The sequence below is a fragment of the Aythya fuligula genome, chromosome 5, assembly GCF_009819795.1.
Source record: "Aythya fuligula isolate bAytFul2 chromosome 5, bAytFul2.pri, whole genome shotgun sequence".
NCBI classification, from domain to species: domain Eukaryota; kingdom Metazoa; phylum Chordata; class Aves; order Anseriformes; family Anatidae; genus Aythya; species Aythya fuligula.
The window spans coordinates 53,691,968-53,715,748 of NC_045563.1; the positions used below are offsets into that span (position 1 = coordinate 53,691,968).

The window sequence follows — 23,781 nt, forward strand, 5'->3', positions numbered from 1 at the left end:
GTTTTGGCTCTCTGCCACCAGCTGGTAATTACAAAGAGTGTCAGCCAAACTAAAAATGTATCTTGGATGGAAAGAGACCCAAAACAAAGTCAAATAAAGCCCTTTGTAAGTGCTGCTGCCAGGATCCTGGCACGGCTCCGATCTTCCTGAGCCTTACCAGTCCTACCGTGACAGCACTCAGGCCGGGTTGACTTAGTGTAAGCACGTTAATGGCTGCAGAGTGGTTAAAAAGTAATTATTAAGGATCGGTCTGCTATATCGAGAATGGTGCCGAGGAAACTGGAGGTCAGCTGCACTCCACGCTGATTTTATTGCTTAAATACCCACAGCTCAAGAGCTGGGCACATCCTGTGAGCAGCGAGGGAGCTGAGATCCGGTGGCTCCCATGTGAGTGATAAAGCCCAATCTGAATATGAGGCAAATTTACTGAGCTGGGCTGCCCAAAGCCACCTCAGGATCTAAGGGACTGGGGTGAGCCTGGCCAGTGGCTGTGCAGAACTGGATGCAAGGGGCAGCCCACGCTGCTGCCTTGCTGCTGCTGCCTCCCCAAAAAATGTAGGGAGGGAGAAAAGCATCATCTGGAGCAGTCATCTGAAAAATCAGCAGCCTTCTGCCTGTGGTTTTGTACCAGAAATGCTCTTTTTATGGGGCTGGACATCGCAGAGGTGCTCTGGCCACCTGTGGGTGAGCTGGTAAAGAGCAGGAGGGCAGCCCCAGGTGTTTCCTAGCCCCAGAGGAGAGGGAGGAGGTGAGCACATCGACCCCCAGCTCCAGGAGAGCAGTTTGCATCTCCTTTGGGGGTGCTCATAACCATCTCGGTAGTCCACAGCACCTTCATGACGTCTCCAGCAGGCTGCTGGGCTGCTAACACCCCTTCATTTGGGGAGGGAGATGGTTGGTGAGGGCGGCCACAAGCCAAGCTCTGACGCTTGGCCTTGAGAGCCATTAGAAATGAGCCCTGGTGGGGCTTATTTGCTCATTTATTTGCTGCAAATGCAGCCATAAATGGTGTACTAATAGATCCTCTGGAAGAGATTTGCAGCCAGGCATGGGTCTTATCTCTAATTACGTGTCTGGCTGAGCTGCATCTGGCTCCAGGGACGTCTGGGTGTATTTGGTTCCTGGAGCTCCTCTTGAAGCCCGCTGGGACCCTGGGCGACGAGCAGCGCCAATTAATACCCACCCCGGGGAGAGGCAGCCGCGGCCACGCGCCGTCTGGCTGCGGGCTGCCGTGGCTAGGAGGAGCTGTCCCACGGGGAACAAAGAGCCCCCAGCATCTGGGAGATGCCACCAGGCCGAAATAGGGAAAAAACTGGGTCGATCGGGCTGGCGTTTTCCGCTGGGATGGAGGCAACTCCGCCAAAACAGCGGGAGAAGGCTGGAAAAGAAAGGGAAGGGAATACAGGCAGGCTCGGTTTTGAAAGTGCCTCCTTTCCCAAATGTCATGCCCGTGTTATCGCAATGTTTCCAGTGTTGCCAGAGCAGCCTTTTGTTCCAAAAGCTTCATTTGCATTTAAAGAAGCCAGCTGCAAGGGGGGGGGGGGGGGCACTAAAGATGGCTTTGCCCCCTCCCCGTATGAAATGAGCGGAGAACCAGAAATGATTGCTTCACGTGGAGCAAAAACAACCAGCTGCGGCTCGAGGCGTTTCCCAGGTCTGCAAACAAATAAATACAAAATAAATAAATAAATAAAAAGGGAAAAGAAACAAAACCAAGCCAACATTTCAGCTGGGTGCAGTCGCTCCTGGCTTGCTCTGGAGCACCTCGTTTTCCCCTCCTGCTGGCACGTATTCGGTTTCTGTTTGCAGAGCCCGGCAAACCCTGCTTCACCCCATCCCACGGGGGTGCTCCCTGGGGCCAGGGGGTGCGCTGAGGGCAGCCGGTGGGCTGGGGAGCAGCCGAGCCCCCCGTGGGTGGTGGGATGCCACCCGCTGCCCCTCGTCCCGCTCCGTCCCCCCGGGTGGGGTGTCCCCGGAGCGGGGGCATTGCTCTCCTCCACCGTCTCCATCGCTCTGGCGGCTCCACATCCCGCTCTCCTGTTGCTCAGAGATGTGGAGGCAGTTGCTAAGAGACACCGAAACGTCAGTATCTGGCCCTCAAGGAAAAAAAAAAAAAGGGAAAAAAAAAAAAAAAAACGAGAGACAGAGAAAGAGAGAGACAAGGGAGGACGAGGAGGAGGAGGGGAGGAAGGAGGTGGGGAAAGACCTGCTCCGATTGCCAGGCTCGGCAGCAGCCTTGGCTGCGGCTGCAGGAGCCACTTGCCCAACTTGGTGGCCACCTGAGGACCCCTGCCTGGCCACCCAGGCCTCGCGGCGGCGGGGAGCCGAGCCCTGCTTCGTCCCCCGGGCAGCGTGAGTATCCCGGGGACCCCCACGTCCCCCCGGCGCCACCGGAGGGATCGGCAACCATGGCGGGGAAGGGCTGGGGGGGCGGCTGGGGCAGCAATTCCCCCGGCAAAAACCGGCTGAGGTGGGGAAAAGATGGAGATGTGGGGAGGGCACGGGGCGAGGGAGGAAGGAGCAAAGATGGCCAGGCAGCGGGGCCGCCTGGGCGAGGGATGCTGTGGCGGAGGGAGGGCCGGGCGTGGGGATGAGGTTCTCTCTGCGGGGGCCAGGCCAGGAGGGTGTCCCCGGCCGCGGGCAGAGCTGACGGCGGCGGCTGCTACGCCCCTGGCTCTGCCCACCGCCTGCCAGGATGAGCCGAGCCCAGCCGGTGGGCTCGGGGCCCTCTTTGTGCTCTGCTGGCGGAGGCACGGTGAGGGCTGGGGGTGGCGTGGATACCCCGTGAGCCACAGCCCCCCCCCTCAGCAGGGCGTACCGCTAGCTTGGGTTTCTCTCACCCCTCTTCTCCACAGGCGGCTGAGAACGGCCTGACGGCAGCCCTGTGCCGGGGGGGGACTCGCTGAGCCCCCCGAATGTCTCCGGGACACCCCAAGCACTGCTTGGCTAGCTCGGAGCCCACCTCCGCTCCCCAAATCTTCCTCAGCAACCGCCAGCAGCCCTCGGTGTGAGCGGAGGGGTGACACCCCCCCCTCCAAGCATGGTCCCCGCCGGGCTGTGACGGGCAGAGGATGCCGCTGCGGTGCGGCCGGCGGGCTGTCCCCGCGCTGAGGCCGGCTGGCCGCCCCGTTCCCCGCGGCATGGCACTCGCCGGGCTCTGAGATGGGCCCGGGGGCTGGCCGCCGGCCCGCCATGCTGCTGGGCCCCTGGGTGGTGGCGGCGGTGGTGGCGGTGGTGGCGGCGGCGGGCGCCGGGGCGGGCTGCCCGGTGCTGTGCACGTGCCGCGGGCAGGCGGTGGACTGCAGCGGGCAGCGGCTCTTCTCGGTGCCCGCCGAGCTGCCGCTGGACACCGGCAACCTCAGCCTGGCCCACAACCGCATCGCCAGCATCCCGCTGGGCTACCTGGCCTGCTACGCCCAGCTGCGCGTCCTCGACCTCCGCAACAACTCGCTGGAGACCCTGCCCACCAGGCTGTTCCTCGGCGCCCGGCGCCTCACCCACCTGGACCTGAGCTACAACAACTTCAGCCTGGTGACGGCCGACATGTTCCTGGAGGCCAGCGAGCTGCTGCGCCTCGACCTGAGCCACAACCCCTGGCTGTGCAAGGTGCACCCCAAGGCGTTCCGGGGGCTGGCGCAGCTGCGGGAGCTGGACCTCAGCTACGGGGGGCTGTCGGCGCTCAGCCTCGATGCCCTGGAGGGGCTGACGGGGCTGGTGACCCTGCGCATCGGCGGCAACCCCTGGGTGTGCGGCTGCGCCATGGAGCCCTTCCTCAAATGGCTGAAGAGCCGCATCCAGCTCTGCGCCTCAGGTAAGGCGGCCCTCTGTTCCCCACCGCATCCCCTCCTATCCCCCAACCCCAAATTTGCGGCATCCTGACGCCGCTCCCCTTGCCAGATTCACAGCTGGCCAAGTGCCAGGCCCCCCTGGAGGTGAAAGGGGTCCCCCTCTTCTCCCTGACGGAGGAGAGCTTCAAGGCCTGCCACCTCACCCTGACCCTGGACGACTATCTCTTCATCGCCTTCGTGGGCTTCGTGGTCTCCATCGCCTCGGTGGCCACCAACTTCCTGCTGGGCATCACGGCCAACTGTTGCCACCGCTGGAGCAAAGCCAGCGAGGACGAGGAGGTTTAGGTACGGCCGGGGAGGCTGGGACGCGGGGCTCGCCCCCGTTGCCCCCAGCCACCCCCAGCCTCCCCCGCTCCCCACCCCGGCCCCCACCGCCTGGTGGGGACACCGGACTGTGCCTTGTCCTTGTCCCCTCCCGCTGTCCCCCCCCCGTGCCTGGCCGTCCTGGGGAGACCGGGGGACGGTTCCCCTCTTCTTTTGCCCAGAAATGGGGAATTTTCACCCCAGGATCAACACCAATACCACTGCCATGAACCCCAGCGGAGTTTGGAGCCCCCCCTCCCCAGCTCCTGGGGCCGGTGGAGGCGGTGGCACAGGGGGCTCACAGGGGGGTCCTGGGGCCAGGAGCCTCCACGCGGTGCCAGTCAGTGGGAGACGGAGCAGGGGCTGCAGCTGGGGGGGAAAGGGACCTCCATTTGGGAGAGAGACCCCCCGAAAGCAGCGTGTGCCTTGAGGGATGCCCGCACCCACTGCCTTGGGGGGAAAAACATGGAAATCCTCACTTTCACCCCGTAAACAGCACCGGTGGAGCAAGAGCCCGGCAGCCTCCAGCTCCCTGAACCCTGCCCGTGCTCTGCGACCTTGCCAAAATGTGGGGGCCAAGCCCAGGACATGGCACTGCCACCCGGCTCAGTGCCACCGCCCGCTGGGGGACAGACCTGCGCCTCGCTGGTGACCCTGGCCGCCGCTCGGACTCACAGACAGCCCCAGGGCCGTCGTTCCTGGCGCTGGGACAAGAGTCGAAGCCCCACGAGCAGCTCCCGGGCACGGCGTTCACCAGCCACCTTTTTGCTCCTTTCCCTCCTCCTCCGAAGTTTTGCACAGGTTCGGGGCCATTCCAGGTGCCAGATGGCTTGGGGAACCCGTCCTGATCTCGTCATTAGGAGGCAGAAGGAACTCCAAAGGAATAAAAAAAAAAAAAGGAAGAAAAAAATAAAGCCAACAGCCCCTCTGCCCAGCCAGGGTGGCCGCTGCTCCCACGTGCGTTTTCCACCGTCTTTGTGGCCGTTCCTGCAGCATGCAGGGCCGAGGACTACCGCCTCCACCCCAGCTGTAAAACCCCTGTGGCCACATAGCACTTTGCTGCCAAGAAGCATTTGCTCCCATCCTCGGCCTCCCGGGGTGGGTTTTGCTTGGGGAAAGCCCCCCCCACCCCCCTTGCCCCTTCCCTGGGGCTGCTTGCCTGCCGGATGCATCCCGAGGAGGGGCCTCCCGTGAGTTGTTTTATTTTCTTACCGTGTTTCCATGCCTGTAGCTGGAGTGTAGATGCACAGTTTAGAAACAAATCAACCAACCAAAAAAAAAAAAAAAGAAAAAAAAGAAAAAAAAAAAAAAAAAGAAAAACGGGGAAAAATAAGGCAATGTGCTGGCTTGATGACTCCACCCCCAGCACCGAGTCTCTCCCGGGGCTGGTAGCAGCGTGAGGGCAGAAGGCTGGGTGCAAATCACTGCGGGCCCCGTGGCAGAGCCCCCCAGGCCCGCAGGAGAGCAGAGCCCAGCGATGTTGCCTCCGGGGATAGAGGCACTGGGGGGGTCTCTTTTTTCTTTTCGGTGTCTGCCCCTGCCCCACCAAAACAGCCTCTGGATACCAAGGACCAAATATGTGTTTTCCCCAGCAGTTTCTGACCCTGTTATTGGGTGACGGAGGAGAAAGTGCGAATTCAAAGCTCCCCAGCATCCCTGAATTCATCCAGAGCAATTTTCTGCCTTTCTGAAGCAAAAGGGCCTTCCCTCACGCTTCGCTGCCCTGCATGGGGAGGGCAGGGACCTGCCTGAGGGTGCCAGCCCCCACACCACAGCCACGGCCAGTCCTGCAGCGAGCTGGGGAGCGCCCGGGCGTGGAGGCAGCTGCCCTGCCCTCCTGTTGTCCTCTCCTTCCCTCAGCCATACCCTCATCCTCTTTTCTTTTTCCTTTCCTTTCCTTTCCTTTCCTTTCCTTTCCTTTCCTTTCCTTTCCTTTCCTTTCCTTTCCTTTCCTTTCCTTTCCTTTCCTTTCCTTTCCTTTCCTTTCCTTTCCTTTCCTTTCCTTTCCTTTCCTTTCCTTTCCTTTCTTCTTCTCTTCTCTTCTCTTCTCTTCTCTTCTCTTCTCTTCTCTTCTCTTCTCTTCTCTTCTCTTCTCTTCTCTTCTCTTCTCTTCCCTTCTCTTCCCTTCTCTTCCCTTCTCTTCCCTTCTCTTCCCTTCTCTTTTCTCTTCCCTTCTCTTCCTTCCTTTCTCTCTCCCTCTTTCCTCCTTTCCCCCTTTCTTTCCCCCTTCCCCACGCTACACCAAGCGCTGCTGGATGGGGAAGGCGAAGTGGGAAGCGCCAAGTTCGACCCCACAACCCGGTCTTTGTACGGAGCACATTTTATAAACGTGTACTTTTGTAACAGTGAGCACTTTTTCAGAGCTGAACCTCAACAATAAAGAACACCAGTGCAGCCTGTCTCGGGGCTGGGGCGGGGGGCGCGTGAGCGCGGTCCCAGGGCCACGGGCATGCAGTGGTGGCGGCGGGGACACGCGGGACCGGCTGGGAAGGAGGTGGAAAACAACCTGCAGAAGGCATCAGCCGTGTTTTCCCCTCCTGAGCTTCCTGTTATTCCTCCAGCAGCACCTCCCGGCGCGGCGGGGCCCAGCTGCTGGCGGCCGGGTCACTGCGGTGTCACCCGGCTCCCCGGGGCGGCCGGGGGCTGCTCCTTCGGGCTGGGGCCCAGAGGTCGGGCAGCAGCTGTGTCGTGTCCTGCCGGCACGCGTGGCCCTGGGGACACCCAAGCCTCGCCCCAGCACCCCCGTTTTCATTCCACCCATCCGTCTCCAACCCCTCTTTCCCTCCCCGTCCTCCCTCCCTCCATCTCCTGCCCTCCCCAGGAGCTGTGGGGCCAGCCGGACCCTCCAAGCCTTTCACCCCTCAGCTGGCTGAAGGCACATGGGCTGCTGGAAACATGAAAAAAAAAAAAAAAAAGTCTCCTTCCATTTCAAGCCATTTTAACCCCTTTAAGCCCATCCCCTCATTATTTATCGCCTAAACTCTGCCTTTCCAAGGTCCACGGAGCTTTCCACCAACTCCTGAAGCTCTCTCTCCTCCTAACACACACCACCTGGTGAAGGGCCCAGGGCTCACTGCCCACCACGGGGACAGATTTTGGATGGGTGGCCCAGGGACTCGTGTGCTGGGGACACAACAGGGCAGCGAAGGACTGAAATCTCCCCCCTTGCCCTCTCCCTGGGGGCTGAGCAGAGGAAAGCAGACGTTTCTCACCCCATAATTATTTTCTCAGTTATTTCTGAGCTGCGAGGTCTGGCGAAACCTCCTCTGCCCAATGAGTAAGCCAAGTTTGGACAAATTCAGGTGTTCCCAGCACGAATTGGGGCCGTGCCCCACCTCGCCACGGCACCGCAGCCCCTCCAGCAGGGACTGAGGGTGACGTGGGGTCCCCTCCCTGCCACCGTTTGCTTTGGGGAGGAAAGCGTGAAAGTGTAAACAAGGAGGTGACTTCAAAGGCAAGCTGGCCTCACGGGACACCTGGGGACATCAGCCGGGCTCAGCACGCCATGACATTATTTTTGCACCTCCGGTGGGACGCAGAGCTGGGAGCTGGGAGCTGGGAGCTGGGAGCTGGGAGCTGGGGGCTGAGCCTCCCATCCTGGGCTGGGAGGCTCCTGAGGGTCCTATCCCCATCCGTGCTGGCTTCTCCACTGCCCCCATCTCCCTGTGCAGACTGCCCTTGTCCCAGTGCCACGTCCCCACTGTGCCCGTGTCCCCACTGGGGCCACCCACGCCACGCTGGAGCCCTGCAGCCAGCCAGGCCCCGCAGCAAGGCACGGCGTCGCTCCTCAAGGATCCCATCGCACCCAAATTCACCCCCAGTTCCCCATTATTTTTTTTCCGAGGATGCTCCCGGCCGTGGCAGGGATTCGGCAGGGCTCCCCACCCCCCTCCATCCCCTCTATCTTCCCTCCTCATCTTTCCGCAGCCGCCTTTCCCCCCGCGCTGCCGCAGGAAGGCAACACCTTCCTTATCTCCTTCCGACCGTTGGTCCGGACCCGCTGCCCCTTCCCCCCCTCTCTCCGGCCTTGTTTTTCTGAAGTGTCCCTGCATTTCCCCCCTGAGACTCCTCGGCTCAGCATTTCCCTCCTCCGAGGGAAAAGGGAAATCTCCAGCAGCCGGATAGAAAGTCCACAGCTCCCGCCGCCGCTGGCGAGGTGCCCCGTGCCTATATCCGTGCCTGGGAGGAAGCTGCCCATGCCTGGGCTCCTAAAAAAAAAACACAAATCAGGGCTCCCTCTGCCCCCCTTTGGGGCCAGCTTATTTAGGGGTGGTGGCCAGGAGGATGGAGAGGGGGGCCGAGTGGATAAGCAGGAGCCAGGAGCTCTTTTCCTTGCGTTTTCCAGCAGGGCACCTTGACTCTACACACCCCAAATTTCCCTTTGGGCCATGGTCTCGGATGCAGCATTTCCAGCATCCCAACCCCCTGGCTCTTAGCCCAAGCCAGAAACCATGGGGAAACCCCAAAAAAGCCCCAGCCAGGGTGCAAAGAGCCCCAGTAGGCTCACCTCCACGGCTGCACCCCCTTTGCTGTTACCCAAACCAAGTCTTCTCCCCGGCCACCTTCCTGATTTACTGCATCGAGACAAAGGGCTGTCCCTAAGGGGTGATGAGCGAGGCTCAGCTGGTCCCAAATCGAGGACGGGGCAGGCAGCAAGGTCGCCCCAGCCCTCCTCCCCCCCTCGAAACAACGGGAAGCTCCGCGAGGAACCAAGTAATGATCCCGCATCCTTTCCAAGTGGGAACAAAGGCCAAGGAGACAGGATAGTTAATCGCGAGTAAATGAAGGATGTAAATAGCAAATAGGGGGAAGATTTATTTAGAGCGAAGCCTCAGGAAGCGGCTGGGGCTGGAGATGGAAACGGGAGAAGAGCGTTTTGGTGGGTCATCAAAATCCCCGGCTAGCGCAGGCCATTGTCCTGCTGGCGCCACGGGAGGATGGGGAAGGGGATGGGGTCCCCAAAACGCCGTCCAGCCCCAAACTGGCCCCGAGCCCACACCACGGGGGTGCCCTCGGTGCTGGCCTGGGGCGCGGGCAGCGGTCCCTGGCTGCTTGATGGCATCCACGGCCCCAGGGGGGAACCACTCAGGGTGTATCTGGCCTGAGATAAGGAGGATAAAAACCTCAAACGGGGATTTGGGAGAAGGGGACAGCTGCCTGATGCAATCAGAGCCTCCCACTGGGGCGGGCTGAGCTCCCACCCCGTGCACCAGAGGATTTTTATTTTTTTTGGGGGGGGGAGGTTCTTTTTCTGGTTTTCACTCCGGTCTCACCGTGCTGCGGTGCGGCAAAGCGGCGCTCAGGGGTGGGAATTTTTGCACTTCCCAAAGCGTGTGGGGATGCACAGCGTGCACCCAAAATGTGGGGGGCGTGGGAGGGGGCACACACACACACAACAAATCCCCCCCCAACCCATGCAGCCCCCCCACACCCCCTCCATCACCCCAGAGGGACTCGCATACTCCGCTCCTTTGTTTTTGTAACCAAAATTCATTTATTTGTCACAAATCTCGCGGCCGCTGCCCCTGCCCAACCCACCCACCCATGCTTTGGTATCCCCCCCCCCCACAAAAGTATCCCACAAGCAGAGGCTCCCCAAAGCAAGCCAGGCTCTGGGGCGCTGAGAAAACAGGAGGGGGGGGTCCCCCAAAAAAAACACAGGGGCCTCTCCCCGAGGAGACCAGCTCAGGGGGGGTGCTGGGGTCGGGATGGGGGGGCTCAGGCGCGGAAGAGCGTCTCCTGGGTGGCGGGGTCCAGCTTGCCCCCCCCGGGCGGCCCCGCTTTGCCCCCCGGGGGGTGGCTGTGCCCCGAGGAGAAGCTGCCCGAGCGCTCGGCCCCGGGGCCGGGGGGGCGGCAGCAGAGGAGGGCAGCACAGGCCCGTCGGAAGCGAGGGTCGAAGAAGGCGTAGAGGAAGGGGTTGAGGCAGCTGTTGATGTAGGCGATGCCGGTGCAGTAGGGGTGGAGGTTGTTGAGGAAGGCGTGGAGGCCGCAGGACCAGGGCAGCACCTCCAGGTCCATCAGGACGTAGAGGGTCTTGACCAGGTGGAAGGGCAGCCAGCAGCCCCCGAAGGCGGCCACCAGCACGGCGATGATGGTCAGCAGGCGCTTGCGCTTGCGGGGCCCCTCGGCCCGCTCCCGACGAAAGTGGCTGGCCACGGTGCGGGCGATGAAGAAGTAGCAGGTCAGCATGATGGCGAAGGGGGCCACGAAGCCCAGGGCGGTGGACGACAGCCCCAACCCCACCTCCCAGGCGCTCTCGGTGCCCGGCGCGGCCAGGTCCCCGTAGTCCATGTAGCAGGTCACCTTGGCGTCCCCCCCCAGCGCCGCCGCCCGCCGCAGCACCAGGGCGGGCAGGGCCAGCAGGGCGGCCAGCACCCACAGGGCCACGGTGGCCAGCAGCCCGCTGACCCGCGAGCGCAGCTTGGCCGTGGCCAGGGGCCGCACGATGGCCAGGTAGCGGTCGAAGCTCAGCCCCGTCAGGCAGAAGACGCTGGCGTACATGTTGACGAAGACCAGGTAGCTGCTCACCTTGCAGGCGGCCGTGCCGAAGGGCCAGTGGTAGCCCAGCCAGGCGTAGGCGGCCCACAGCGGCAGGGTGGCCACGAAGGTGAGGTCGGCGGCGGCCAGGTTGGCGATGAAGGTGTCGGCGGAGCGCCGCCGCTCGCGGCCGCCCTTGAAGATGGTCCAGAGGACCAGCCCGTTGCCCGCCGTGCCCAGCAGGAAGACCAGCAGGTAGATGGTGGGCAGCAGGGACAGCGAGGGGCCCCACTCCTCATACTCGCACTCTGTCTCGTTGTCCCCGTAGGCATAGCTCTCTGCCAGCTCCTCCATGCTGCCGGGCTCAGCTCAGCTCATCCCCGGCACCCTGGGCTCAGCACCGACCTCCTCCGGCCCTCTGAGCCCAGCCCAACGAATCCCACCTCGTTACCTCCCCTTCCTACCCGCCCTCCGCCCTCCTCCTCCTCCTCCTCCTCCTCCTCAGTGGGACGGGACAGGATGGGGAGCCCCCGTGGGAAATTTCACAGCTCCCCTCCCCACACACACACACCTCCCATCTGGCTGCCCCGGCCCCCTCCGAGGGGTTTTACCAGGCTCTCACCCAAGTGTCAAAGCGTCAGCCCGCGAGATAACCCCGCTGCCCCCCACCGCGGCCACCCCAGCGCCCAGGCTGGGTGCAGGGACACGGAGAACCAGCTCCTGGGGGGGGGCACGGGCAGGCACCCCCCAGGGACGTGGGAATTGGATTTCACATCTCAGAGGGCGCCTTCGGCAGCTGGGGCGTCGCACCCCAGGGTTTGGGCATTTTGCAGCTTGGGGCTTCGCAGCTGGGACCTCACAGCGGGCGTTTGGCACTTGGGGTTTTACATTTGGCATCCCAAAGTGCCCGGGCCCTCTTCTGAGCGCTGCGGGAGCCATTTATGCATTTAGCCAAAATCTGGAGCGGGGAAGTGGCCGCTTGGGTTAGCGAAGGAACATTTTAAGGCATCTTCTGCATCAGTACGGTGTAACACAGAGCCCCCAGGGACCTCACTGTGTGTTGATCCTGTGCTGACTATTTTTGTAAGGCGAAGGAGCAGAAAGCAGCCCTGCCTTGATGAGAAATCACCTCCAAACCCAGAAACGCTGGAGGGAGCAGGGCTGAGGCGCAGGACGCTGTCCCACCGAGGCTCAGCTCTCGCAGCTGCGGCTTTGGGCAGAGCCCTTTGACAAGCTGAGTGTTTGCAAAACGCAGCCTGATAAAGCCACGAGCCTCTGCAGAGGCTGAGACAAGCACGGGGCTCGGCTGCCCACAGCACGGAGACGAGAGGTGCCTTTTGCCATTAAAAATCGATAAATCACCAGTCGGAGGGATTCAGAGCGAAGCGAAGGCACGCTGGGGACAGCAGCAGCGCGGACGCCGAGCCAGGCACAGCGGTGACACCACCACCGCCCTGCCAGCACGGCCGGCCCCTCAAACCAGTGTTAAAACCAAAAAAAAAAGAGCTGGTGGCGAGGTAATTGGGTTGCTGAAATACAGGGCAGCCCTAAGGGGGCTCCGAAATAAGGCTGGGGGAGGAGAAGCCCCAAATCTGAAGCAGCTCTCAGCCCCATGAGAACAAATGGGGGGCTTCGCTAGGCTTGGGAGGGGGGTGATGAATAATAAAATATTCTGATTACCTGGGACAGGGTCAACTGGGAGAGCCAAACGTTAACCCTGTAAGGAGCTGCAAAGGTCAGCATTTCGTGGAAGAATTAGAGAAAAAGCTGTTAAAATTCAGTGCCTAAATGTGAGGGCTGCTAACTTCATATTGCAAGTTTTTTTGTGTTTTTTTTTTAAAAAAAAAAAAAGAAGAGGAGACAGAACCACACAAAACCCCAAGACTGATGAAGCCGTTACTTAAGACAGCTAATGAATTGAATAAAAGAGGGAAATAAAAAAAATGCTAATTAGACCCTTGGTATTGCCAGAAACTGCTACAAAGGGAGATGTTCCAGCCCGGGTAATGAAGATCACTATTAATAACAATCCCCACTATTTTTGTCTTCTGTGGGTAGCGCAGGAGAACAGGTAACCCTTTGCAGCCTGGCGAAGGCGATGCCTGGCCGAAAAGCAGTGGATGGGGAGGGAGGGGGCTGAGCAGTGCCCCCGCTGCTCCATCCCACCGGGGGACAGCAGGAATGTGCAGAGGGGCCCCGGGGGGAAGGGGAAGCAGGAGGAGCTGAGCCCACGGTGAGGGGCTGTGCGAGGAGCGGTTTTCTCCTGCTGGGTGCTGGGCTCAGACGCCTGCAGCCCCATCTGCGAGCCCATCAGGTAACCTTGCTCTTAGTCCCCCTAATTCGCGAGGCCCCGTAGCCGGAGCTGAAGTGCTGGAGCAAATCCCACATCCCTGTGGCAGCACCGGGAGGCTCGGAGGGGGCAGTGACAACTGGACGCAATCAGAGATAAGCAGCTGAGATTCCTCTGCAATTCAGCAGGAGCCGGAGCATCTGCCGGCCCCAAGCCCCTGATAAAGCTGAGGGCTCAGCGGCACCAGGGGCGAGGAGACCTCAGCTCTGCTAACGGCAGAAAGCTGTCCCAAGGCATGCCGTGGGTCAGGGCACCCGTGGGGACGTAGAACCCATTAATAGCCACCCAGTACCCAAAAACCTCCCTCTGGCTCGGACCAGGGTGCTGTCCCCGTGTGATGTTTGTCCCAGCCCGCACAAAAACCTTGCATGTGCGTGGCAGAGGGCCCCGGAGCCAGGCTGGCAGTGCCCTGTGCAGCTCCAGGGGGGCACTCAGCGGTGCCATGGGGCCGAGCTCCCCACACACCCAAACGGCGTGCCAGGAAGAGCAGAGCTGGACTGTACCCCGGCACGGGATTTGGTGACTTCCTCCGAAGTTGCTTGGAGTTACTCATATCCTACCAGGGAAGCAACAGCTCCTTGGCTCCATCTCTCCATCTGTCTCTCCCCCTTTCCGCTAGGCTCTGCCGGGAAGAAACCGCTTGGGGTTCCTCATGGTGGGGAGGGGACAGGGCCCGGGGCACAGCCAGCTCTGGAAGGGGAGCAGGGATTGCATTTTGCAGGAGAAGGTGCCCGGGGAGACTCACAAACTCCTCCAGTCTTCCCTGGGATTGCACGAGGAAAGAAATCCCAGCAGGAACACAGGCACGGGCAGCTCGGCTGGGATTGTGGCTGGACTCACAGATGGAGGCTGGGTTGTTGGGTTTCTCAGGAAGGTTTGGGGCCAGGACTGTCCCTCCAGGCAGGCTGCAGGGACTTGGGGACAGTGGAGGTGTCCCCAGGCACCCCCCACACACGGCGCTGAGCTCCCCACGCCGGCTGCAGGCATGCGAGGGAAGAGAGCTCCTCCTGGTGGCTGTCCCCGCAGCATGGGGACAGGGACACCCCCTTCCCCGAGCCCCAGGGAGCCCGCAGAAGAAGGAAGGACACCCCGAGAACCAACCAACAAAGTTTTATTGTCCTGAAAAGTGGCACCAAAATAATGACCTGCTGCTCTTGGTCTGGAGGGTGGTAGGAGGGTGACGGGGAGGGAATGGGGCTTGGGGTTTCCACCGCCGCCCCCAGCCCCCGGGAAATGTGGGGGGCTGAGGGGGTGGGCAGAGGAAGAGAGACCCCCGGGGAGTCCCTCGGGCCTCGGAGGGGGGCGGGAGGTGAGTGGGGAGGGACCCTGCGAGCATCATACAAAGTGCATAGATGTGTGTGTGTGTGTCCTGCCTCGGGGAGGGGGCAAGCTGCTCCGGGGGGAGCTGGCCGGGAGCCTCCCGGGGGCCACGCTGGCAGGAGAGCGAGCCTAAAAAAGAGACACGGGGAGGGGGGAGACACGGTCAGGAGGCAGGCAGGGAGCCCCAGCCCCTGGGGGGACCCGGAGCCGGAGGGACGTCCCCTCTGGCCCTCGTCCCAGCCGTCCCCGCAGTGTCACCCCCGTGCCATGCCAGTACTCACCCCACAGGATCAGCTCATGATTTCTTCTTCTTCAGCTTCAGCGCTTGCAGCCAGTGTGGCGGGGAGCCGTCCGACCTGGGAGGATGGAGCTGCATCACCAAAATCCCCCCGAAACGCACCCAAAGCCCTGGGGGCTTCTCCCAAAGCCCTGGGGGGACCCGGTCCCACTCCCCAGAGGGGCCGGGCAGGCAGGGAGCCGGGCTGCGGCCAGCTGCGGAGGCAGCCTCCAAGCTGTGGCTTTAAGGGCTTCGTCCCAAGCACTGTTTAGGGTGGAGCAGCTCAACTCTCCCAGGCAACGGGGCCTTGGGAATGCCGGTCCCAGCAAGCCTCCCTCCCCGCTCCAGCTCCAGCCCCGAGGCCGGCTGCCAGCAGCAGAAACACCAGCCCGGGGCACCGGGTTCCTCGGGGCCGTGGGACTCCAGCACAGCCCCACAGGCACCTTGGCACGTCCACCCCGCACCCCACAGGTCCCCATTGTGCCCACGGGGGGGATTTCACACCCCTTTCCCCCCCAGGACCCCCGGCACTCACCCTGAGGACTTGTCCGGCTTGGGGGGCAGCACCAGGGGCTTCCCCCCCAGCCCGGGGATCTTGCAGGACTTGGAGCGCTGCACGTGGGGGTCCTTCGGGGGGGCTGCCTTGCTGTCTGCTGGCAGCGCCCCCTCCTCGGCAGAGCGGTTTCGGCCCCTCAGCTTGGCCTGTGCGTGAGGGGTGCAGTCAGAGGGGTGCTCCCCGCCGCCCCCAGGGCCCCCCGTCGCACCCTTTTCCCTCCCCAGCCACCCCAATATCCACACGCTGCCTCCGTGGAGGTATCGGGTCCCCTCCTCCCGGCTGGGACACGTCCCTGGGGTCCTGCCGGGCCCGTACCTTGAGGGCAGACGTGTTGAGGCCGGGGAAGAGCGGCACCTTGACGCCTTTTCCCGACGGGGACGCTCGCACCCGCCGGCTCTTGGGCTCCTCTGCTGCCTCCTCGTCGGAGGACGCGGCCGCGCGGGCTGGACGGGGCTCTGTGGGGACAGCACGGCCGTGAGGCACCTCTGCCAAAGCCACAGCACCCCGCTGTCCCTGCCCCGCCGTCCCCAGCCGCAGGGATCTGACCTGTGGAGTCCTGGAAGATCCAGCTGTCCCCCTCGGAGGTGGCCCCGGGGCGGAGGGCGGGCGCCCGGTGCCTCCGCTTGCGGCCCAGGCTGGCTTTGCTGCGGTACACCGTGCTGTCCAGGACCTCCGTGTCCTGCACAACCCACGGGGGGAAGGTCAGCACCCAGCACAGGGGGTCCCAGGGCCCCAACAGCCCCCCCAGTCCATCCCACGGGGCTTTATGGCCCCCCCAGGGCAGCAGTGACCCTACAGCGCAGGGCAGCCCGGTGCCTGCAGCGCATTGGGATCGGGGCTGCCACGAGGGGGGGGTCAGCAGCTTCCCCCCACCCACTCACCTCCAAAAAGGTGAATTCCTGCCCGGAGAGCTCTGCGGGTCCCTCGGGCTGAGCGGGTTTTTCCTCGCTGCTCTGCAGTCTCTTCCCATCCGGGTGCTCCCAGGGGGTCTCCTCCTGGCTCCCCGCTTCTGGGGGGGTCCCACCGCCAGCCTCTGGCAGCAGGGGGGCTGCAGCCACGTCTCCATCTTCTGTGGGGCTGGGCTCAGCCTCATCCTCGTCCTCATCCTCATCCCGGGGGGGCTCTGAGGCTGGGGGCTGGGAGCTCGGCCCCGTGGGCTCAGCATCGGCACCCAAGGGTGGGCTGGGGTCCAAGAGGTGGGCGTCCATGGGGGTCCTGCTGGGGGAGACGAGAGGAGAGCCTGCAGTTCCCCCAGCTGCAAGGAGGAAGGCAAGGAGGGTCCCCGACTCGCAGGGGACTCAGGTCACCGCTCCCCACCGGGTTTTATGGGGGCAGGGGTGCAGAGAAAGGGGTCAGACCCCCCCTGCGCTCTCACAGTCCCAGGCAAAGGTGACCGAGGGGCAGGAGGAGGAGGATGGGGGCTGCTCACAGCCCTCCTGCCTGGCAAAACAGCCCAGGGATGTGGTGGAGAGGGGCAGAGGAGACAGTGATCCCCAGAGGATCCTCCCGATCCTCGCCTTCAGCCTGGCCGAGATGAGGCTGCGAGGTTCCCTCAGCTTGGCCATACGAGGGCACGGAGCTAAACTCTGCCAGATCCTCCAGATCCCCCCCCGCCAGCTCCCTCCTTACCCTGGTGCCGAAGCCCCGTGGTCTCCTGGGCTCGGCTCCCCGGCACCGAAGTCCCGGCTGCGTGCGGCGCAGCGGGCGTCGAAGGCGCTGGCCCACTCCTGGCGCCTGGCCTCAGCCTCGCTCAGCTCCGTGCTCCATCCGCCTGCCTCCTGGGGCTGCCTCCAGCCTGCTTCCTCCTCCTCCTCCTCATCCTCCTGGGGCTGTGCGGAGCTGCCCGGGGCTGCCCCGTCCTCATCCCAGGCCATCTGTCCCGGTCCACCATCACCGGTACCAGCGGTAGGAGCCGAGGGGAGGTCGCCGTGCCAGCCTCCCGGGGGCTCCCCGCGCTCCTGCAGGTCCCCAGGGCTCATTTCGGCGCTCCAGGACATGGGGCCTCCTTCTGGCGCTGTAGTGCTGGCGGGGTCGGGCCCCTGCTCCATCCCAATGGCACCGAACTGGTTACGGTGCTCAGCTGCCCCGCGGCACAGCTCCTCCATCCAGCCCACGGCGCCGCTCTCCTGCTGCTCGCTGCTGCCCCAGCCCGGCTCCGGGGCCGGGTGCCCGGGGGCAGAGGAGCCGGGCAGCTCTTCTGTTCTGACCCCAAAGGCACTGCCCGCTTCTGTCTGGGCTGTGCCGCGTTCTCCAGCCCAGCTCAGCCGGCTGGGGCCGAATTCTTCCTTCCTGGTGGCCATGGAGCCGAACTCGCTGGCCCACACTGGCCTGCCGGGGCCGAACTCCCTGTCCTGGCTCTCCATGGCCCTGCTGCTGTACTCATCGTCCCAGGCCGGCCTGCTGGGGCTGAACTCCCTCTCCTGGGTCTCCTCCTCTGCGGCGCCGTAGCCGCTGCCTTCAGCCGGCCTGCTGGGGCTGAACTCCCTGTCCTGGCTCTCCATGGCCCTGCTGCTGTACTCGCTGTCCCAGGCGGGCCTGCTGGGGCTGAACTCCCTGTCCTGGCTCTCCATGGCCCTCGTGCTGTAGTCGCTGCCTTCAGCCGGCCTGCTGGGGCTGAACTCCCTGTCCTGGCTCTCCATGTCTTGGGTGCTGTATTCGCCAGACCAGGCGGGCCTGCTGGGGCTGAACTCCCTGTCCTGGCTCTCCATGGCACTGCTGCTGTATTTGCTGTCCCAGGCCGACCTGCTGGGGCAAAACTCCTTCTCCAGGCTGCCGGCGTCCCCGGTGCTGGATCTGCCAGCCCAGCCCAGCGTCAAGTCCTCGTCCTTGCTCTCAGCGTCCCTGCTGCTGTATTTGCTGGCCCAGTCTGCGCCCAGCTCCCTGTCCTTCATCTCGGCGTCGCCGGTGCCGTACTCGCCGGCCCACACGGGTGCGAGCTCCCCGGCCGGGCTCTCCAGGTCCCCAGAGCCGTACCTGCCAGCCCAGCTGGGCTGCCTGGAGCTCAGCTCTTTGTCCTCCTGCTGGCCCACGCCGTAGCTCCTGCTCCACTCGGTCTTCCCAGAGCTCGCCTCCTCTCTGCCGCCAGCGCCGTCCAAGCCGTAGCCGGCGCCCCAGCTGGCTTTGCCAAAATCTTGGTCCTGCAGGCAGCTTTCCCCCAGGCCGTGGGGTTTGGGCCAGGTGCCACAGCCCAGCCCCGCGTCCCCCAGCAGCTCTGTCCCTTTGTAACTGCTGCTCCAGTCCCTCTCGGCGGCGCCGAAGGCCCTGTCCTGCCGCTCCACGTCCCCCACGCTGTGCCCGGTGTCCCAGCTGGATTTGGTCCCCACCTCGCCGGGCCAGTCCCTGTCCCTGGCCACAGCCTCGTGGCTCCAGTCAAAAGCAGCAGCCCGCTGGGACCTCCCGATGCCGAATTCGCTGCACAGGTCCTTCCGCGACCAGCCCAGCAGGTCCTGGGGGAAAGGGAGCCAGAAAAGCAGAGAGAGCGTCAGAGAAACACCGCGGGGGGCGAGCGGCCACCCTCAGCCCCCCTCCCGGAGCGAGCCCAGCGCCCACCACCCACAGCCGCTGCACCCACCCAGGGCTCCTCTGAGCCCTGTGTGCTCCGAGCCCTCCCCAGCTCGTCCCGCAGCCGCAGGTTGGCCAGCAGCCTGCGCAGCACGGCCGCGGTGCCCGGCTCGGCCATGGCTCTCCGTGCCGGCGCACGCGGCGGGGCTCCCGGCGCCCGGCCCCACCCCGGCTCTCCCTGCTCAGCCTCCACCCAACCCGTTGGACGGCTCCGACGCAGGGAAAAAAAAAAAAAAAGAAGAAGAAAAAAAAAAAAGCAGAAGCACGCAGCCGGGTTTTAACCCTTGCTGCCTCGCCTCCTTCCCTTGAGTCCTCACCTCCGAGCCGTCGGCCTGTGCTGAGCCGCGTCCCGCTGCCTGAGCCCCCGGCGATGCCAGCAGCTCGGTCAGCCAGCCCGGGTCGGGGTGGGTGTCGGGAGCCCTGGAGGAGCCTTCCTCCCGGCCCGGCCCGCCGGGGCCCTGCAGGTTGGAGGCAGAGCCGCCCGCTGACCCCGGCTCCCAGCAGGATTCGGCCTCCGGAGAGGCTGCATCCGCCCGGGTGGCCTCCACAGAGGGCTGGGGCTCAGCGGGGTCCTGCTCGGGCTCTGTGACGTGCAGCACAGTGCTGTTCCACTCTGCCTCCTCCTCCTCCTCCTCCTCCTCTTCCTCTGCCGAGCCTTCAGCCTCCAGCTTGGCTACGGGCCCCCCCGGGCACGGATCCCCCTCCTCCAGCCAGCCGCCAGCCCCGTGGGATCCACCGTCCCCTCGGGAGCCCGCAGCCTCCCCGTCCGACCCGTTGTCCTCTTCGGAGAGCCCCGAGTCGGCCGCCTCCCGGATGGGGGAGCTGGGGGGGGACGGCAGCCCCCTGCCCCCCCGGGAGGGGAACGTCCACTCGAAGGAGTGCGAGAGGCTCCAGCTGGACTCGCTGCCCAGCGAGCGCTGTGCCGCCGGCTCCCCGGGCTGGGGCAGGGCGCTCAGCGAGGCCCCCAGCTCCCCCATGCCCTGCCCTTCGCTGGGGGGGGGCCGCAGGACCCCCTCGGAGCAACGTCGGAGCCCCGAGTCCCTGCTGGGGGGAGGGAGGCTGAAATCGGGACCCTCGGGGGACCGCAGGGATGTAGGGGAGTCATCGGGTCCCTCCGGGGAGCCCGGGGGACGAGAGGCTCTGGAAGGGGGCTCTGGGGAGGGGCTGGGGGGGGACGGGGGCTCGGCGGCAGCCTCGGGGGAGCCGGGGGGGTAGGTGGCTCGGGGGGGCAGCTGGGGGGTGCCCGGTGTTGGGGGGCTGGAGGTGGCGGGGGACCCTTCACTGGGGGTGTGCGGGGAGCCGGGGGAGCGGGAGGCAGCGGGCTGGGCTTCGGCCGGGGCGCCCGGAGCCTGGATGGAGGCAGCGGGGAGATCCTGGGCTGGGGGCTGAGCGGGGGAACTGGGGGAGCCGGGGGCCAGGGTGGGGGAGCCGGGGGGCAGCAGCTCCGGGGGGGCTTCGGGAGAGCCGGGGGCCAAGGCGGAGGGCTCGGCGGGCTGGAAAGGGGCGCCCGGGGCTGGAGGCGGGCAGGAGGGGGGTCTCGGGGAGCCGGGGGGTCCGGGGGTGCCCAGCTGGAGAGAGGAGAGCTGCGGAAAGAACGGGGTGGGGGGCACGGGGAGGGGGCACAGTCACTCAGGAGGAACCCCCCGGGCATCTCGCCCCGTTCCCAAAACCCCGTCCCCTCCAAATCCCGGGGCAGGAGGCGCCCACGCTTCCTGCCAGCTCCGGGGCCGCTTCCTGCCTGACTCAGCCTCGGCTGCTCCCCGTGGGCCCCGGCCCCGCTCCGTGCCCCGTGGGCAGGGCCAGGCAGCACCCAGAGCCCCCCCAGAGCCCCTTTCCCTGCCCCAGCCCCCCGCCAGAGGCGTGCAGAGAGACACGGAGAGGAAGACCCGAAGCGAGAGGAAACAGAAACGCCCCCAGCCCCAACCCGCACCCCCCGGGGCACGCCAGCAGCGCCCTGGCACCGAGGGCCCGGCCCTGCCCGCGGCCGGCGGGGTTCCTTCTCCTCCCCCCCGGCCCCGGCACGCCGCTCGGTGTCCCCGCCACCACCCAAAATCCTGGCTGGTGACTCACGGCTGCTCCTCGTCCCCACCTCGGCACCGCGGCGGGGCTGGCACCTGCCGAGCCCGCCCCAGGAGCCTGGCACCCCGAGCACAGGGGGGAGCAGGGGGGAACCCGCCTTCCCCCGAGGGATGCGGGGAGGGAGGGAGGGAGGGGGCTGAGCACCAGAAAGGAGGAAGGAGAGACACGCACCCCGCAGAGAGGGAGCCCCGGAGGAGACAGGAGAGCCCCAAAGGAGAGAGCCCAGGAGCGGAGCAGCCGCGGCACAGGAGGGGGCGGCGAGAACTCACGTCAGGGGGGGACGGCGGCCTCCAGAGTCGGCGGGGGTCCCCGGCACAGCTCAGGCCGGCTGGGGAGGAGCCGCTGCTGCGGGGAGACGGGAGGGTGGGTGAATGCCACGGGCACCCCGCTCTCCTCTCCCACCACCAGCCCCACCGGCCCCAACCCATCCCCGCGGGGCGAGCTGCAGCCACCCCTCACTCCCTGCTGGGTTCAGTCAGGGGGTCGATTGCAGAAGGGAGGGGGGAGAACGGGCTGCAAAGCCCTCGCTGGGAAGTTTTTCATCCTTCACAGAGCGAGTTTCTCACACTCTGGATGAAAATAGCCCCTGCCCTGCTCCCAGAGGTGCCCGGCTTGCGGGAGCACGGCCAAGGGCTGGCTCGCCACCAGCCCGTCCCGCAGCCAGGAGTCCCACAGATCCGGCGCCTCTGCCCCGGCGTGGACCAGCAGGAAAAAAAAAACAACGAGGGTGGGAAAAAGGGAAAAAAGGGAGTGTTTCCCAGGGGCAGCGAGCCCCCGAAATGCCCTGCTCGGGCAGCGGCAGGGCGGGCTGGCAGCTCTCCCAGCCGGCAGAGGGCTGCGAGCACGGTTCCTTAACCGGGCCAGCCCGTTCCTGCGGTTTCCACAAACCACCGGGGCTGTCGCGGGTGACCCAGCCTTCCCACGAAGGCAGCTCAAGGCACTGTTGGTTAGGAGGAACCCCGGCCTCGTGCCGGAGCCCAGACCTCAGCTCCCTCCCAGCCCCGTTATTCCCTTCCCATCGCGTGCGGCGCCGCCCCCAGCCCACGGCCCCACGGCCCCTCGTCCCCAGGGAGCGGCCCCGCGCCCCTCACCTCATTTCAGCCACTGAACTCCTCTCGCCCCCCGTCCCCGGCTCCCCCCCGGCGTGCTGAGGGGGCTGCAGGGCTTCACCGGGGGGGGCTCCCTCCGCCTCCCCGCCGGGGCGCCTCCTGAAGACGGCGGCGAAGGGCTTGGAGCCGAAGCGGCTTGGAGAGGCGGCGTCGGGGCAGAAGGGAGAGAGCCGGGCCCGCTCGGGGCTTCCCGGGCCCTCCTTGCTGTCCATTTTGGCCAGGATCTCCTCCACCGTGGTGCCCGGGAAGCGCTCCGGCTTGGCCGCCACGGGCACCGGGGTCACCTTAAAGGGAGCCGGGCCCTTGCGGGAAGGCGTCGGGGGGGGCCGCAGGCGCCTCGCTGGCAGGGCTCGCGCCCGGGTCTTCGGGGGCCGAGGGCGGCGGGGAGGGGAGCCCCTTCCCGTTGGGGGTCTCGGGAGACTTGAGGGTGAAGGAGGGGCGCCTGAGGGCCCCCCCGGAGCTGCCCCCGCCGTAGGGCTGGGGCCCCGCCAGGCGGTTCATCTTCTCGGCCGAGGGCAGCTCGGGGCGAGGGTGCCGCGGGGCCGGCGGCGGGTGAGGCTTGGCGGGCACGGACGGCTTGGGCAGCACGCGGGGCTTGGGCCGGATGGGAGGTTTGGGGCGAGCGGTGCCTGCGGGAGGGAGACACGGAGAGAGACGGCACGTTACAGAAACCCTACAGCCCCGAGAAAGGCCCTAAAGCGCTGACAGAAACCCTACAGCCCCGAGAGATGCCCTGCTCCAGGCTGAGGGCAGCACAACCCAGGTGTGAGCGGGTGTGGGTAAGGGGCCGGGCCGGTGCCCGAGGGGCTCTCACCTTTCTCGGGGCTGCCGGCCGCCAGTCCTGCCCCCCCCGAGGCGCAGGGCAAGGGGGGGTGCAGGGGCTGGGGCTGGGAGGCCATGGCGGTGGCTGGGGCCGGGCAGATCTCAGCGCGCGGTCAGCCCCTGGGGGAAGAGAAAAGGGAGAAGCGTTACAGGGGGTGGGGGAAAAAAAAACAGCGCCTGGGCTATCCGCCGGGGCTCACGGCCCCTAAAACCTCCCGGATCCTGCCCCGGCACCACGCCAGCCCCGCCGGGCACCTGCAGCAGCGCCCACGCCGCGTGCCAGCCTGCTATCGCGCTGCCCGGCCCCGTGCCCGCCCTTGGCACAGCCGGGGCACCCCGGCAGCCGCTCCCCACGCCCCAAATCACCACCGGGTCCCCACAGGTCCCCCTGTTCGCCCTACAACACCCCCACCTGCTCGCGCCACCCCGTTTTCTCCCCCACTGCCCCCAAACCCTTTGGGCAGGCCCTGTGGGGTACGTCACACCGCGAGGCGCCCGTCCCAGCCCCAAAGCAGCAGCGTGGGGGCAGCGTGCCGGCCCCCAGCCCCCTCCCCGACACCGCAGGCCTGCCGCCAGCCCCCCGGCACCCGCGCCGAGCCCCCCAGCGCCCCGACCCCGTGCCGTGGGCTCCGCCGGGCGCCGCTGGCACGGAGGCGGGTTAAGGGGTGCCCCATGGCGGGGGTGCCCATGGGGCAGGGGGTGCCCATGGGGCAGGGGGTGCCCCCCTCACCTTCCCCTCTGCGGCCTCATGTCCGGGCCGGGGGGCGCGGGGGCTCCTGGGGCTCGGGCCGCTGCCGTGACTCAGGGTGCGCTGTGGGGACAGGAAAAACTCGCTCCCTGCCTCCTCCTCCGCTCCTCCCGGCCCTGCCCTGCCTCCCCCCCCCCCATCCCTCCTCCTCCTCCTCCTCCTCCTCCTCCTCCTCCTCTTCCTCACCCCCCCATTCACCCCACACCCCCCCATCCCCCCCCCCGCCCCTTTTAGCCCCCCATCTCCCCCCGCCCTCCCCCTGGGGCCCAGCCGGCGCTGCGGAGCCCACATCTGGAAGACATCTCCCCCCCCAGCCCCAGCCCCAGCCCCA

At 65.5% G+C, this 23,781-nt stretch overlaps 3 protein-coding genes across 3 annotated transcripts; 1 reads left to right on the forward strand and 2 right to left on the reverse strand.

Moving 5' to 3' along the window:
- The first annotated feature begins 3,067 nt into the window (after positions 1-3,067).
- Positions 3,068-5,432, forward strand: LRRC55 (leucine rich repeat containing 55). Its single transcript, XM_032188639.1, has 3 exons — positions 3,068-3,811; positions 3,898-4,133; positions 4,648-5,432. Exons 1-2 carry the CDS (start codon positions 3,163-3,165, stop codon positions 4,131-4,133), a joined length of 885 nt encoding a protein of 294 aa, XP_032044530.1. The 5' UTR covers positions 3,068-3,162; the 3' UTR covers positions 4,648-5,432.
- A 4,437-nt stretch (positions 5,433-9,869) lies between these two features.
- On the reverse strand, positions 9,870-11,031 carry APLNR (apelin receptor). Its single transcript, XM_032188065.1, has one exon. The coding sequence runs from the start codon at positions 10,980-10,982 to the stop codon at positions 9,870-9,872; it is 1,113 nt and encodes a 370-aa protein (XP_032043956.1). The 5' UTR covers positions 10,983-11,031.
- A 3,041-nt stretch (positions 11,032-14,072) lies between these two features.
- On the reverse strand, positions 14,073-23,551 carry TNKS1BP1 (tankyrase 1 binding protein 1). The gene is given in 13 exon segments (XM_032188068.1): positions 14,073-14,427; positions 14,580-14,654; positions 15,111-15,277; positions 15,447-15,586; positions 15,678-15,810; positions 16,013-16,349; positions 16,761-18,577; positions 19,010-20,275; positions 21,041-21,113; positions 21,863-22,203; positions 22,205-22,509; positions 22,695-22,822; positions 23,433-23,551. Coding segments are annotated over 11 exon segments (4,725 nt in total). The 5' UTR covers positions 22,780-22,822; positions 23,433-23,551; the 3' UTR covers positions 14,073-14,427; positions 14,580-14,593.
- Positions 23,552-23,781: the final 230 nt, after the last annotated feature.

What these genes read in the sequence shown, in the direction of transcription:
- APLNR (XM_032188065.1), bottom strand. Translation starts at nt 10,982, where the DNA reads ATGGAGGAGCTGGCAGAGAGCTATGCCTACGGGGACAACGAGACAGAG.
- LRRC55 (XM_032188639.1), top strand. Translation starts at nt 3,163, where the DNA reads ATGGGCCCGGGGGCTGGCCGCCGGCCCGCCATGCTGCTGGGCCCCTGG. An exon ending in CATCCAGCTCTGCGCCTCAG is followed by an intron (nt 3,812 to 3,897) that starts GTAAGGCGGCCC and finishes TCCCCTTGCCAG; the next exon opens with ATTCACAGCTGGCCAAGTGC.